Source organism: Trachurus trachurus, assembly GCF_905171665.1.
Source record: "Trachurus trachurus genome assembly, chromosome: 22".
Lineage (NCBI taxonomy): Eukaryota > Metazoa > Chordata > Actinopteri > Carangiformes > Carangidae > Trachurus > Trachurus trachurus.
The window spans coordinates 20,079,965-20,093,901 of NC_139907.1; the positions used below are offsets into that span (position 1 = coordinate 20,079,965).

The window sequence follows — 13,937 nt, forward strand, 5'->3', positions numbered from 1 at the left end:
ACCTGTTCTCTTCTGTAAATATGTCTAGGAAGGCTGGGAGGACATGTGCAGACTGCTCTAATATCAGCAAAACACAGCCCCTTACTTCAGGAGGAGTGTCCGTGTTTAGACCGTAACGTTACGTACAGCGTGTCAGCAGCAGCAGCAGCAGCAGCAGCCGCCAGCGACGCAGTCACAGCTGACCTGTACAACCTGTCTACTCTCCCTTCTCACTGTTACCTTCACATCGTGGTAAAAGTGGATGGTCTGTGAATGTCTCACTGATCCCTTCAATATGATGTGATCATGGTCGTCTAAAAGCCGGTGTAAAATATGTCCGACCCATCCGGAGCTCAGGTAATTTTGACCATAAATCAGAGACCTGTAATTGACGTTTTTTTTTTGACGCAAGATGGCGGCATACACAAATCGCTTGCCGAATTCGTGTATAGGGATTATGGCAATGGGCCAATCTGCCAAAATGTTTACTGACCTTCTTTCTTGCTCTTAAAACATATTTTGACTTCACCACTGCCAGGTCTCAAATTGGTCTGTGAAGCAGCCCACCAATAAGAGGACCTCCAAGTCCTCTCTTCACCGCCCCTTAGATCTGGACACACCCACCAGCGAGGAGAGCTCTGCCTCCTTTGACCAGCTGTCGGTGCCCAGCTTTAAAGTATGTGACTAACAACTACATTTCACAAGTATTTTATGTGACATTTACTAGAAGCTTTAGACTTTTGTGGCAGTATTGCCTCTGATGTCTTTACTCCCACAGTGCACCCCGCAGTACTGCATAAAACATAACATTTTCTTTTTACACTTCAGGTGATAAAGCAGGGCCTGTCAGCCAGCTCTCTGCTGGATAGAGGAGTTCAGCTGATGGGAGAGAATAACAGGTATTTTAGCCGCTTTTTTTTTCTTCCATCTAACATTTTAAAATCTACAACAAAACAATTTAATGTGTATTTTGAATGTGTACACTCACTCCTTCAACATTGTCATTGTTTTGCCCACAGTACACCGTACACCCCGCTGGACAAGAGAGCCATGGAGAACACAGATGAGGACACAACAACGGATGACTGGACTCTGGAGCAGCCTTTAGCCCAGACCAGGACCACTGCCATTGTGGAGGTGAAGGGGGCCATCAATGTGGTGCTCACGCCGCTTGTTGCTGAATCCTTGGACAGGTAGCAGCCAGTTTTGTGTGTTTTTTTTGTGTGTGTGTTGTTTTAGTTCTCATTACGCCTATATTTGTCTTTGTTCTGAAACTTTTTTCATTGTAAATGCTTTCTTGACCACGTCCTCCTTAAAACTGTATTTTTTTAATCTCCGTTTGAAAAACCCTGATTAGAAAAATAAAATAACCTTGATGTTCAACGACTCAAAATCTTCCTCACACTGCACATACTTAGTTAAGGGTTATTTATAGCCTGAGGCTATGATTTGACCTTAAGTCAATTTAATCCCCATGCACACTGCATCTTAGCTTTGAAATTCTAACAGTCTTTCAGAGTCTGGTCTCGTTCTTGGTTGTCTACCAGTGTGAATCTTTAGTTTGCCAAAGGCCGTCAGCGCTGGGCCGACAGTGTCCTTAACATGCATGTAGGTTCTGGTGAGATCAGTGTGGAGATGGATAAACTGCAGCTCAAAGGTTGAAGATGTAGCATTATCATAAACATGATCAGTGTTTTTAAACTCTCTATCTCTGATGCAGTGAAATTGTGTGTGTTTGGTCTGTTCCAGGTATATTGAGTCCATGGTACACTTTGCCAGTATTCGACACCCAGCAGCGATTCTGGACGACCTTCACGGGAAAGTCCTCAATGAGGCCTATCAGATCAGCAAGTCCACAGTCACTGAGTCTGTGAGTAAATTGTATGAAAGAAACAAGTGTTTCTGAGCTTTGACAAACATTTATTGCACCGACCGACGCTCGCTTTTTCCTCCAATGTGATCTCCCACTGTTTTGGATCTGGATCCACACAGAGCCAAACAGGCAAGCAGGAGCACAAGCTGTCCAAGACGGAGGGCACGACCCCTGGCTCCATCAACATCTCCCACGGCCAGACGGACCTGTCTGTCAAACCAGATAATGTGAAAATCAAGGGCCTCCAAGCCAACGTCTCCATCCCCAAGGTGAGACCCATGACCCTGAATAATGAGAGGCCAGCTCTCACCAAGAGGAGTTCCAGAGCAAGCACAGAATCATGAGCATGAGCATGGCTGTACAGCACTTGACATTTTGAGGGTTAATAGAGAGTAGAGGGTTAATAAATGATCACTGGGGTCAGCAGTTATGTCCTAAAGCCTGTTTTTTTCATTCTTTAAAATGTAGATTTGAAAGCATACAAGCTTTCTGAAAATATTTTTACCATATCGATTATCACACTAATAAGATACAAAAGCCCCTCAGACATTTCTTTCTTTCTTTCTTTTCCGCTCCACAGAATGAGAGATTAAATCAGTTTTTAACAGATGTTTGACCGTTGACATAAATTACTTTCATTTGCTGCAATTTCAGTATTGATTTTTCTTTTGCCTCCCGTGTATCTTCATATAGTGAGGCGTAGAACATTATTATAGTGTGCCATTATATTTGGCAAAAGTAGGCTCACATCCAGTTTGTCTAATATATGAGACAAGTTACTTTTTCAAGAACATTGAACGGCAGTGTGGGGTTTAGTTCAGCATGGTTTAGTTGTCTTTCTGCTTTGCTCTCTCTCTCTGTGCAGGTGAACCTTTGCCTCCTGCAGGCTTCTGTAGAGGAGGGGTCACCTTCCTGCTCCAGTAAGTGTGTCACGCACGTGTCTCTCGTGGCGCTGTGCTTCGACAGGATTGCCACCCAGTTCAGGATGAACAGGTAAACGCCTTGACTGCTCCTCATATCAGTGTGCACACAGACTTAAGCTTTTTTTTGAAGCATGTCCACCAGGCTAATACACCTGAATTAAATTATGCTTTTTACATCTTTTAAACAGTCTTCTTGCACATTTACTAAGTTGCTGTTTGAATCAAAATGTTTGCGCCATTCATCTTTTTCTTTGGTGACCCATTAGGGAGGTTAATGTAATGGTAACGCAATCACAGCACAAAGAAAATCTATGTTCTTTCTCCGTGGTATCTGACAACAGTCGAGCACACATTTGCTTCCTGCCTCTTTCAGGGGGATTGTAGAAGAGACTCCCAACACCACAGAACACGGCCGACCCTCCGTCATGTTGGAGAAATACGCCTCGGCAACCAAGATGCAGCCTCAGTCATCTGGCTCTCTGCGCTCCAATGCTGGCATCGAGAAAGGCAAAGAGATCGCCGCAAGGCTCAATGTCCACCGTATCCACAGTCAGCTCAGAGGCCTGGACTCCACAGGTTGGTCCAGGAAAATGACAGCCCAGTTGTGATCCCTTGTGCCCCTCGTTAGAAGCTGGATTCTGGACTTTTACTTTAAGCGTTGTAGTTAATATCCTTCACAAATAGAAAAATTGTGTTTTTCTGGTCATTTTTTTCCTCTTTGTTAGTGTGTTTCAGTTTAACTGGAAGCAAGTGTATAAAAGTGTGGAATATCTAACATTTCCCTCTCCATCCACAGACATCGGCACATGTGCAATCACAGCCATCCCATTTGAGAAGTCCAAAGTGCTGTTTGGCCTGGAGGAAATGGAGGAGTTTTCAATGGTAGATGAGACGGATGCCCAGGCCACCTCGGGTGATCTGGGCCGCTCCGCCACATCTCTCGAGAAGTGGGGCTGGATCATGTTTGAATGTGGCATAGAGAACCTCACAGTCAAAGGTAAATCATCCCAAACTCACTCCGAGCAGCAGTTCTCATGTCCCCACGATTGAACATTTATCTAAGAATCTAGTTGGTTGTTATTTTTTCAGTGTATAACGCTTTCTTCTCCAGGGGGTCGGCAGTCTGGGGCCATTCTTTACAACACATTTGGAGTGATGGGACGCTCAGACGCTGCAGGGAAGACAGGGATGTCGAAGTCCAATGGATCAACAGGCTCACAGACAGGAAGTGGTTATAGCACGGATGTCTCCGATGACAACTTGGCACATGATGCGATGAGCCCTGCTTCAGATGTCAACGAACACTCCGACTCAGACGACCAAGTATGAGACTGGGAAATGTTCAGATCAGATTTTTTTCTTAGGTTTAAAAAAAAGAGAGAAAAGACCCCACCCAAATACACACTCTGCTGTGTTTTTTTAATATCCATATACATATACTCAGCAGTATTAGAGTGATGTCACCCCAGGTTTTTCTTTCATCAATTTTTCATAATGTCAACCTTTGTGTATCTAGTGCTGGTGATGTCAAATTGGTCCTATGGCACCTTTCCTGTTATGACAGCCATATTGATGCGCATTAGCTAACTGTGATTAAAATGAATCTATGGCGAGCTAATGCTGATGAATATGCATGCTAAATCAAATTTAAAAACAAAAAGTTGATGTTGGATCAGTCTCAACCTAAAATTGTGCATTATGGTATATGATATAACATACTATACACATTTGGCACTAGAAGTGTGTGAGTTGTTGTGAGTTCTTCATTTAGATTACATGGAAGGACATTAAAGTAATTAAACTACTCAATCTTTAATCGTGAATCACTCATCTGTTAAACTCTGCTCTCTTCTGCTCTGCAGGATGAAGGGGTCGAGTCAGATGACCTGAAGAAAGACCTCCCCCTCATGCCCCCACCCCCTGACTCCAGCAGTATGAAGCTAACCATCAGAGAGATCTGGTTCAGTTTCGCTGCTCCCACTAACGTGCGTTCACCGTCGGAGGCCATCTCCAGGTACGACTGCACCAACGCTTACGGACCTTCTCACATTAATGTCTTCACATTGTCACGGGAAGTCGACGCTTTGTGCTTAAACCACACTTATACAGTAGGTGTGTAGGAGTGCGCTTGAGTTCAGAATAAAAGCAGCCACATTCTGCATCACCGCGCCGAAACACAGGAAGCTCACTAGTCCTTTGCTTTTACTGTCAGCAGTGTGGCAGCGGGATAGTATCACAAGTACAATATAATCTGCTGGAGGAGATTTTCATGAAAAACCTTCTCTCTTGTTTGCCCCCGGCAACTGTTGTCAGTGGTTGTCAGGCCTGTCAGCTTCACAGGCCATCAAACTGAGAGGGTCCACCGGTAGGTAGTGCACCGTGTACCTGGTGTCTGACTCTGTTGTGTTTACAGGCAGTTGAATCTGCTCAGCACAGCCACTCCTGCCATCGGAGCCTGGCTGGTTCCCATTGACCAGCTCAAATCTTCTCTACGCAAACTGGACATGGAGGGTACACTGCGTGTGTGTGCCGTCATGGGTTGCATCATGACAGAAGCTCTTGAGGTCAGCAGTCAGTCTGTAGACACAAATAAAACCTGATATTTTTGTATGTAGCAGATTACGATTTATTATGATATGATATTATGATTTGATGATACTACTATATATATATATATATATATATATATATATATATATTTTAATTTTCTTCATTTTAGACACATTCATTCATATCAATTTTTACTAGACCAAGTTTCTTTCAAGACTCGTAACATCCAAGCTTACCTGATTTATTTGTGAAATGTGCTGTTTTGACTTTTCTTCTATACGTCTTAACAACAGAAAAAAAGCATCCACATCCCGATCCGGAGCAAATACAACCGTGTGACCAAACGAGCTCGGTACCTGCATGAGAATCCCTCCTGTATGCTTTGTAATATCCTGCACCGCTACCTGCAACAGGCCGACTACTCTGTCATAGAGGAGGCCACCATGGTTAGTGCGAGCTCCTCCATCCCGTATTTATAGTTTCAATTTTACAAAGCCCTTAAACCTGACCGCAAAGAGTTAAATGACAAAATAAAACAAACACAACAGTATTCATAAGTGGTCTTAAGTGCTCTTGGCTCCCCTTCAGAAATTTAATTAATCTGTTATCAGTGTGAAACAGTGGTGGTAATCCACTTCTCTCCTGCTCTTCCTTTTCTCCACCACAGAATGATGGAGTCCCAGCCCTTGTGACTCTAAAGAAAGGGCTGGTAGCTCTGGCCAGACAATGGATGAAATTCATTGTGGTAACTCAGGGCTTCAAGGCCATTGGTCTGATGAGACCCAATCAGATCAGCAAACCCAAGGAGCCGCAACAGAACCTGGGTGAAACCATCCTGGGCCTGGACAACGGAGCCGCCCTGCAGAGTGACACCAGTGCCGACGGAGCCGAGTTTGAATTTGACGCAGGTGGGAACTTGCCACTCTCTGCATTATGTTACTTTATGATATTATGTTTCATTCTCCATATGTAGCAGCAGATGGAGTGTTAAACTCTTAACCTCAGCGTTTTGCACAGAAGTAAACAGGCTGTTATCACCTGTTAGCAGAGAGAAGTAGAAATGAATGGAAGTGTGAATCTACTGTATAGATTTCATTTCATAGCAGTCACATGGGTCTTTCTGGAGTTTTATTTTATGTAATTATTGTGAAGCCACAGTGAGTGAACACACCATGTTGCTGGAGGGAGCGTGCAGTCGACCACCACCTAAAGAAGCCAACACCGGTCCAGTCAGTGGAGTGGAGATCATGAGGAAACTGTCCAAGTCCCACACACACAGCGAGTCTGCTCTCAGGATAAAGGTACCACTTTGAGAATTAGTGTCCCAGTAATTTTCAATTACTCTATGAATGTAATTATACATGAGGATACATTTCCATAAAATGTCCAAAGTTAATGTCAAAATTTGCTGATTTTCTTAGTCTCCATGATATTAAATTTAATACCTCTGTCGTTTTGACCGTAGGTTTGACAAAATGAGCCATTTGAAGACGTTGCCTCGGGCGCTGAGGCTCTGTAGAAGTCATTTTTCACTATTTTCTGACAAATTATTAAGGAAATAATGTAGGTGTCAAGATGATGTCACTGTTTGAACGTCAGGAGGGATCAGAGCGGAGTACAGAGACATTTTGCTCTCTTTGTCAAATTAAATAGTGACATTTTTTTATACCAACAAAGGATCTGTTCAGCAAGGTTACCAGGGAAGTTGATGCTGCAGGAGCTAAACACTGTTCAGGCACACACCAATTACATAACCTGCGAATTTTCTTTATAGTTTTTTTTTTCACTTTTTGGTAATGAATAAAACCAGTTTTGTCATATTTTAGATTTCAACAGAATGCAAAGAAAGAAACCTGAAAACATTACGAGGCAACATGCAAACCTGGTCTGATCAATGTGGCAGCATCTGTGCATACAGATATATTGAATTGGCACTTCTATTCCTGTGACATGTCCAGTGTAATCGGTTACTTCAGTGGGCATCCCTACTGTTTAGGCTTTCAAACTCTTTTGACAAAGAATTATCACCTCAACTTTGAACTGTTTCCATAACGGTGCCAGACACAATGTATCCCGCCGGTCAATTACAACCAGAAAAAGAAACGCTACTGTCAACTTATGAAAAGTGATACGGCGTGAACATGACCTCCGCTCAGTCTTCCGAACGTTTGTCACACCCAGGGCTCCCATCCATATCAGTCGCTGAGCTACACCAGTGGTGACACGGCGGCTGACTCGCCTGCCCACGTGAGCCGCGTGGGCCTGCCGGCCAAGGACAGCCCGAGGAAGGAGAGTCTCCTGAGCAATCTGACGGGCAGCTTTCGGAGCCTGCACAACCTGCTGGAGGGCACGCCTCAGAGGAACGAGCCGTCTGCCACCGCTGCCGCCGCCGCTGCCGCCGCCGCCAAGAGCAGCTCGCTCACTCGCACAGGTACTCATAGCTCATGAACCACAGCTATGTTGCATAGTGCGTGGAAGTTTCTGTCAAGCAGCGACAGAAGGTGTGAACCTGGTTTTTATTATAACGTGTGACATTCCACCTGTCATTTTTGCTGCAACACTGACCTCTACCGTTCAGTTATGTTAATAATAACAAACCAAAATAGACTCACAGCTTGCTCCCTCCTCAGGCTCCTCACCCACTGTGATCAAATATGCAGAGTCAGTGAGCTATGAGTTATTTACTTTGTTTCATTCTGTAACAATCAGTGACCCCTGCTGGTGTCACCTTGCTTCATTAAAGCAGAGATACGATATTTAAGCTTTTGTTTGCGACACTCTGTGTTTCACCAAACGACCTGGAGTGGGAAACAAACAGATAAAAAGACAAACACCTACATGTTTACAGTCTGTATCACAGTGAAAGACATACAGATGACTGCTTACAATAGGATAAGAGCTTGAAATCTCTTCAAACTCTTGTCCTTGTCATAACTTTTGTGAATGCCAAATTAAATGCATTAACCCCATGCGCCTCTGTAATGCAAGATGAAAATGATCAATCAGTAATTATGTGATGTCCATGTTTTTGTAGTCGGTACATGACGTCATTTGCACTCAATCTCTTCTTTCTCGGCCTCAGGGAACAGTTTAGGGACAGATATGCTGACAGAGCACCCGCTGCTGTCGGAGCCCTCCTCTGTCAGTTTTTACAACTGGATGTCCAACGCCGTGGGCAACAGGACTGGAGCTGGAAATCAGGAATCCCCGGTCAATCGCTCCCAACACAACAGCCTACAGACAGGTCAGATATCAAGGGTGGTTTTCATAAGAAACTGCATTTTTATTCAAAAACCCCTCAAAGACTGGAAGATTTCACTTCATCTTTGGAATCTTAAGGGCCAAATAGATGTTTTTTTCCCCCGTTGCTCTCCATGCTTTTGTTATAACACTGCTAGACTAGGCAATAATCACTAACACCTGCACACTTCTACTCCAGTAGCCGAGGATTCTCCTGGCAACCATTACCAGTATCAACCACTGACAACATTTAACAGCCCAGGAGAAGGTCAGGAATTGTTGCTCAGTGTTGTGCTGACGGTGCTGGTGAACTAATTAGCTAGCTAACTGTGTAAAGTAGTTTCCTCTCGTGTTAGTTTAACGTAACGTCCACACTGCTATGTTTTAAAGAGCATTTTAACAAAAACATTTTTCCTCCAGAATGAATATTTTAGCTCTGTGTAAGAAATAATATCAATCACAAACACTGCCCATGCATGTGCTGGTACAGGAAGTAGATTGTCTGATGTGCAGTTGGTAAGTTGGAGAAAACACTAAGAACAAGGAACAGAGAGACGAGCAGCGGAGACAATAAAAAATGCAGAATTTAACTGCACAAAAGCTGCTCAGAAAGAAAACAAGGTCAACAATGCCTGTAATTCATTATCCATGCTGCATCACCACTGGTAGCAGAGTCTGTTAAGACCCGATCAGGGAGCAGAAGTGAGTCTTTATGTCATTGTTTCCAAAGGTCTCTGTTGTTGCTTGTCCAAACGACAATGCAATACTGGAGTTAAACGGTTCTAAAACCACGTCGTGAAAACTCTGCGGTATTGTGGACATAAGGTGTAAATATGGCAAAAGTGACGCATTTTTAAAACTATAACATAGTTTTGTGGATGTAACTGAATAGACACCTACATGTAGAAATCCTGTTGAAAACTCAAACAGGATGATTGTTGCTGTGTGAAACAGATTGGAATAGAGCTGGAACAATCAGTACCACACAATGTTAAAACCATTACCTTGGGGTGTCGTGTAGCTCAGTGGGTAGAGACGATCATCCTTGCAGGATCGATTCCACCGGTGGCCCTTTGCTGCATATCATTCCCCCCTCCCTCTTTCTCTGTCTATCTCTTTTCTCTCTACAGTACTGTCCTATTCATTAAGGCATGAAAAGCCCCCAAAAATAAACTTAAAAAAAACATTACCTACACAGATGACGGCTCATTTCAAGTTACTTTGGGAGTCTGTCTTGTTGGAAAATGAAAGTAGCTCCTTGACAGTGTACACAGTGTCAGCACTGTACCAACACGTAGTGCCTTTAAAAGATTAAGAACCAGGGAAGTTTTTTATTCATAAGTATTGTCAGTGTTTCCTTCTTGGACTGCTCTATAGGTGGATTTTGTCTTATTGAAGAGGTCACAGCAGTTTCAGCAGCACTCAGTTCATGTTTCCACTGACTCTGGGGGATACTATTGTTTTTCTTTCCCACTACCAATAAGGATACCTTGGTGTTTGATTACTGGACAGCACTGAGCACGGATCCAATAGCAGGATTGTTTTTGTCTTCAATCAAATCTGTTCACATCATAGTTTATTAGCAGTACAGCAGTAGTACAGCTCTCACAGACCAGTAAAAGGGGCTGAATGGTATAAAATGTTGCTGGATGGAAGCCTGAGCGTTCGATTATATTTGAATCCCATGCAGCTGCAGCAGTGCTGTTGTGGCGGACGGACAAAGTCATGTTGTTTTCCCCACTGGTGTCTTCCCTGCCAAACACACAGTGAGAGCCAGATCATTGTTAGCAGAGTTTATAGTCCTGATATTCTCCTCGTCCCCTCACGGTGCTGCTCTATCTCTCTCTCTCTCCCACCCTCTGTTCCTCTCCACTCCCACTCGCCCTTTGAGTTACAAACAGCCGTGCTCCAAAGAAAGCTCATCATTTAGAATCAGCCTCATGGAAAGATATCTCTTACTTTGACAATTTAGCCAGGCACTTTGATTGCGTGGGAACAATTATGCGTGCGCGTAATGGCTGGATTTCTGCCCGAGACGATAAGCTTTTGTCGTTATCTACTTACCCAGGTGTCAGTCAATGACAGCACGGCGAATTAGCCAGCCACTTCCTCACAAACAAATTAAGTGAATGTGATGAGGCTGTTTAGATTTTCAAATTGTGCATAAATGGCAATAAAGTTCCTCTCAACACTCCCAGTAATGTGGTTGTTGCCGTCTGTTTAGTTCCCTCTACCGCCTTTGTTATGAGGAGCTGGCGTAGTAAAGTGTTTTCCCCTACAGCTCTTGCAGCTGTCTATATGTTCACACTGCCACCGCTCACATGCTCTGGTGAGATAAACGCTCCACTAGCATGACGTGCCTGATTTTTTTTTTTCAGCACACGTATCCCAAACTTCTTTTTTACCACCTTTCTCAGGTGGGACGTGCAACCTACCTACGATTCCCTCGGCGTCGGACTTTAACACGGTGCTGTCCAGCGACCAGAACACACTGGATGGCACCCACTCCCAGCATTCCCAGCACAGCACCAGCCAGGACGACATGGCCGACATCGAGGAGGGAAACCAGTGTCCAGCTGCTGTTCAGCTGGCTGATGCTCAGGTACTGTCTTTACAGTACACGTGTCTGCAGATCTTTATCATTCGTTGACTTATTTCTCTTCAATAGACGGATAAATAACACAATGTTTGTTGCTCACTGATAAGATGGGATTTCCTAATTGCTTTAGAGACTCTTTATTAAATGAGGTTTTCATTTGTGTTGATGATGTGGGATCAGGCAGATGTGTTCAGTGAGGGAGAGCAATAAGGTGATACTAATCGAAATGGCCTGCTCTGTTGTTATGGGAGTCTTTCCATTTTTATCTTCATTCATATGTAGATGTTGAAGGCTCGGTTCAGTACAAAAAAAAACTGTTTTCATACCTTGATATTTTTTGTTTTTTTGTTTTATTTTCCCCTAGGTTGTTTTCAAGCCTTTGCTCAGTTACACAGGCATCCAGGCTCAAGACACCACCACCCCTCTTAGTTACAAGATGTATTTCGGAGAGCACCTGTCTTTTTCTGGCAACCTCGAGTGTCTCAGAGCAGACATCGTCGACTCTGACACCTCCAAAGAGCGCAAGAACAAAAAATCCAAGAGGTGAAATAAGTCTGAACCACAACCATGAATTTCAGTTCATGTGTGATAATGTGTTTTTGTGTGGTCTATACAGCTACAACTACACACATAATCGTTTTGTCTCCGTCTTCCTCTCTTGCCAGACAAGGCATGGTGCACCTCCCTCCTCTGGAGTTCAAGCCGGCGCTCCTGATCGAGACGTTCAGCCTGAACGCGGTGGTGATGGAGAAGTCGACCAGCGCGCCGCAGGGCCCCACCGCCGCCCCGCTCTCCTTCCACGACCTCAACCGCCGCCACTACAACACATTCCACTGCGACTTCACCACGGCGTGCCAGGCCATCAGCCAGCGCGTGGACATGGCCCTGGTGCGCCTCATCCACCAGTTCAGCACCATGATCGACGACATCAAGGCCACGCAGACGGACATCAAGCTGAGCCGCTACACGGCCGGCTCCGCCTCGCCGACGCCCACCTTCAAGGCGCGGCCCTACCGCCACTTCAGGTCGTCGGACTTCAGCCGCAGCTCCCGGGGCAGCTTGAACGGGGCGGGCCGCAGCGGAACGCAAACGCTGAAGAGCAAGAGAGGGGCCGGCGGAGGGGGAGGAGCAAACGCAGGAGGGGCGGGGGGCGCCGGGACTCAACCGCCTAACGGACCTCCGTCAGGCATGGACACGCTGGGGAGAAGGGAGCCTCGAGGTCGCAGCTCCCTCGGACGATCCGAGCGCCGCACCTCCAAGGTAACAATAACAACTTAGAGTTAGTTGCGTATGCAGAACCTCGGTTCTCCGAGAAGTGATATCTCACTAGGGATATGCAGGGGAGTGTTCCCCCTAGAGAGAGACGGGAAGGAATTGTTATTACTGAGCGTGCACTTTCAAAAACGCTGACACAAAGCACTGCAGAATCTCAACACAGCAGCACACACCATAAAAAAACAATGTGAAGAGTCATTAAATGGACAGACACATTAATTAAAGTACAGTACATTTGTCTTGGTCACAAGTTGGAAAAAATAAAAACCCTTGAGAAGAGGTAGATTACTCAGCATCAGCTTATTCTTAGGCTTCAATATATATAAACCTTTACACCATAAACACTCCGAATGGGTTGAAGTTTGTTTTACTGATAGATATCGACACCCGCAAACGTTGCAACAGGAAATAAACTCAGAAGCCATTCGGAATGTTTTATGTTTTCACATTTGAAAAGGTCAGTAAATATCTCAAGCCCAGCAGCCAACGGCCATTTCAAAGCCCAGATGTTGCCTTTAAGAAGGCCCGGTTTTTAATCGACACCTTGGAACATTCACTACCTGCCTGAGGACTCTGGTGTATATGGATCAATTTATTTATAGAGCACATTTGAAATCAAATAAAACACAGACATGGATAAAAGGGTCTAAGTAGATGTATAAAAGCATTGAGTGGACAAAATCACAAACATAACAGAGTTGCACAGTGAGCAAGTTAAATACAAACAAGTGTGGCCCGGTCATGTCTTCATGAAGGCTATTAAAGGCTAAAGAAAAGATGGGGATTTTGATTGGTTTTAGAGATATCGGTGGAGGGGAGAGAGATCTCTCTGTGAGGTGCAGACTATTCTACAATGTAGGGCTGACAATGGAAACAGCTCGATCACCTTTGGATCTTAATTAGGTGGAATGGAGGGGTATTGATTGCGGTGGCACAGTCAACTGCAACGCTGAAGATTAAGACCTAGATTTTATTGTGGTGTAGCTGGAGGCAGATTTTTTTACAAACCTCAGCGCAAACACTGCAGGTGGGATGCTTGTGACTTGGGGTTTGTGTTGTACCTACTACCTCAAATAAGGTTTAAAGCTCTCTAATATTCCTGAGTGGTACTAATCTTTAAATGTGAACAGTAAAATCACAACATCCATTCATTTTCTCCATATAAACCCTAGAGGGAGCCAGTGATTTACAAAAACCTCTCAGTACTGGCACCATTCACTTACAGTGGCTTAGTCCACAGGTTTAAGGCAAAAGGTGCCAGAACTTTTCCAGCTGTGTAGTTATTCCGAGAACATTTTCTTTGACTCGGCAGAGGAATCGCACGCTTTCTTACAGTAAGAGAAGAGTTTTATTTAAATGTAAAATGCATCAGAAGAATTCAAGCACCTTCTACGTGTCTTATCTAAACCAGGTCTCTTAGGAGCCTGTGTGTGCTGACATATCTGATGTACCCTCCTGTATACCGAGACAAATATCTGTTCTCAGCTGACAGATGTCA

General features: G+C 44.4%; 1 protein-coding gene across 9 annotated transcripts in view; it reads left to right on the forward strand.

The window, feature by feature from the left end:
- The window catches only part of kiaa1109 (KIAA1109), a 74,360-nt gene that overhangs the window by 26,327 nt on the left and 34,096 nt on the right, over positions 1-13,937 (forward strand). For 7 of the 9 annotated variants that reach the window (XM_083998092.1, XM_083998096.1, XM_083998094.1 and 4 more), the window contains exons 30-48: positions 518-655; positions 808-878; positions 999-1,172; positions 1,729-1,849; positions 1,972-2,121; positions 2,718-2,845; positions 3,149-3,351; positions 3,572-3,772; positions 3,887-4,098; positions 4,638-4,789; positions 5,189-5,339; positions 5,619-5,771; positions 5,993-6,233; positions 6,478-6,626; positions 7,507-7,756; positions 8,408-8,569; positions 10,983-11,167; positions 11,529-11,707; positions 11,830-12,424. In XM_083998092.1, the coding sequence (XP_083854218.1) occupies positions 518-655; positions 808-878; positions 999-1,172; positions 1,729-1,849; positions 1,972-2,121; positions 2,718-2,845; positions 3,149-3,351; positions 3,572-3,772; positions 3,887-4,098; positions 4,638-4,789; positions 5,189-5,339; positions 5,619-5,771; positions 5,993-6,233; positions 6,478-6,626; positions 7,507-7,756; positions 8,408-8,569; positions 10,983-11,167; positions 11,529-11,707; positions 11,830-12,424 (3,615 nt within the window). The remainder of the gene's footprint in view (positions 1-517; positions 656-807; positions 879-998; positions 1,173-1,728; positions 1,850-1,971; positions 2,122-2,717; positions 2,846-3,148; positions 3,352-3,571; positions 3,773-3,886; positions 4,099-4,637; positions 4,790-5,188; positions 5,340-5,618; positions 5,772-5,992; positions 6,234-6,477; positions 6,627-7,506; positions 7,757-8,407; positions 8,570-10,982; positions 11,168-11,528; positions 11,708-11,829; positions 12,425-13,937) is intronic. The other 2 variants (XM_083998093.1, XM_083998097.1) reach the window with 2 other exon arrangements.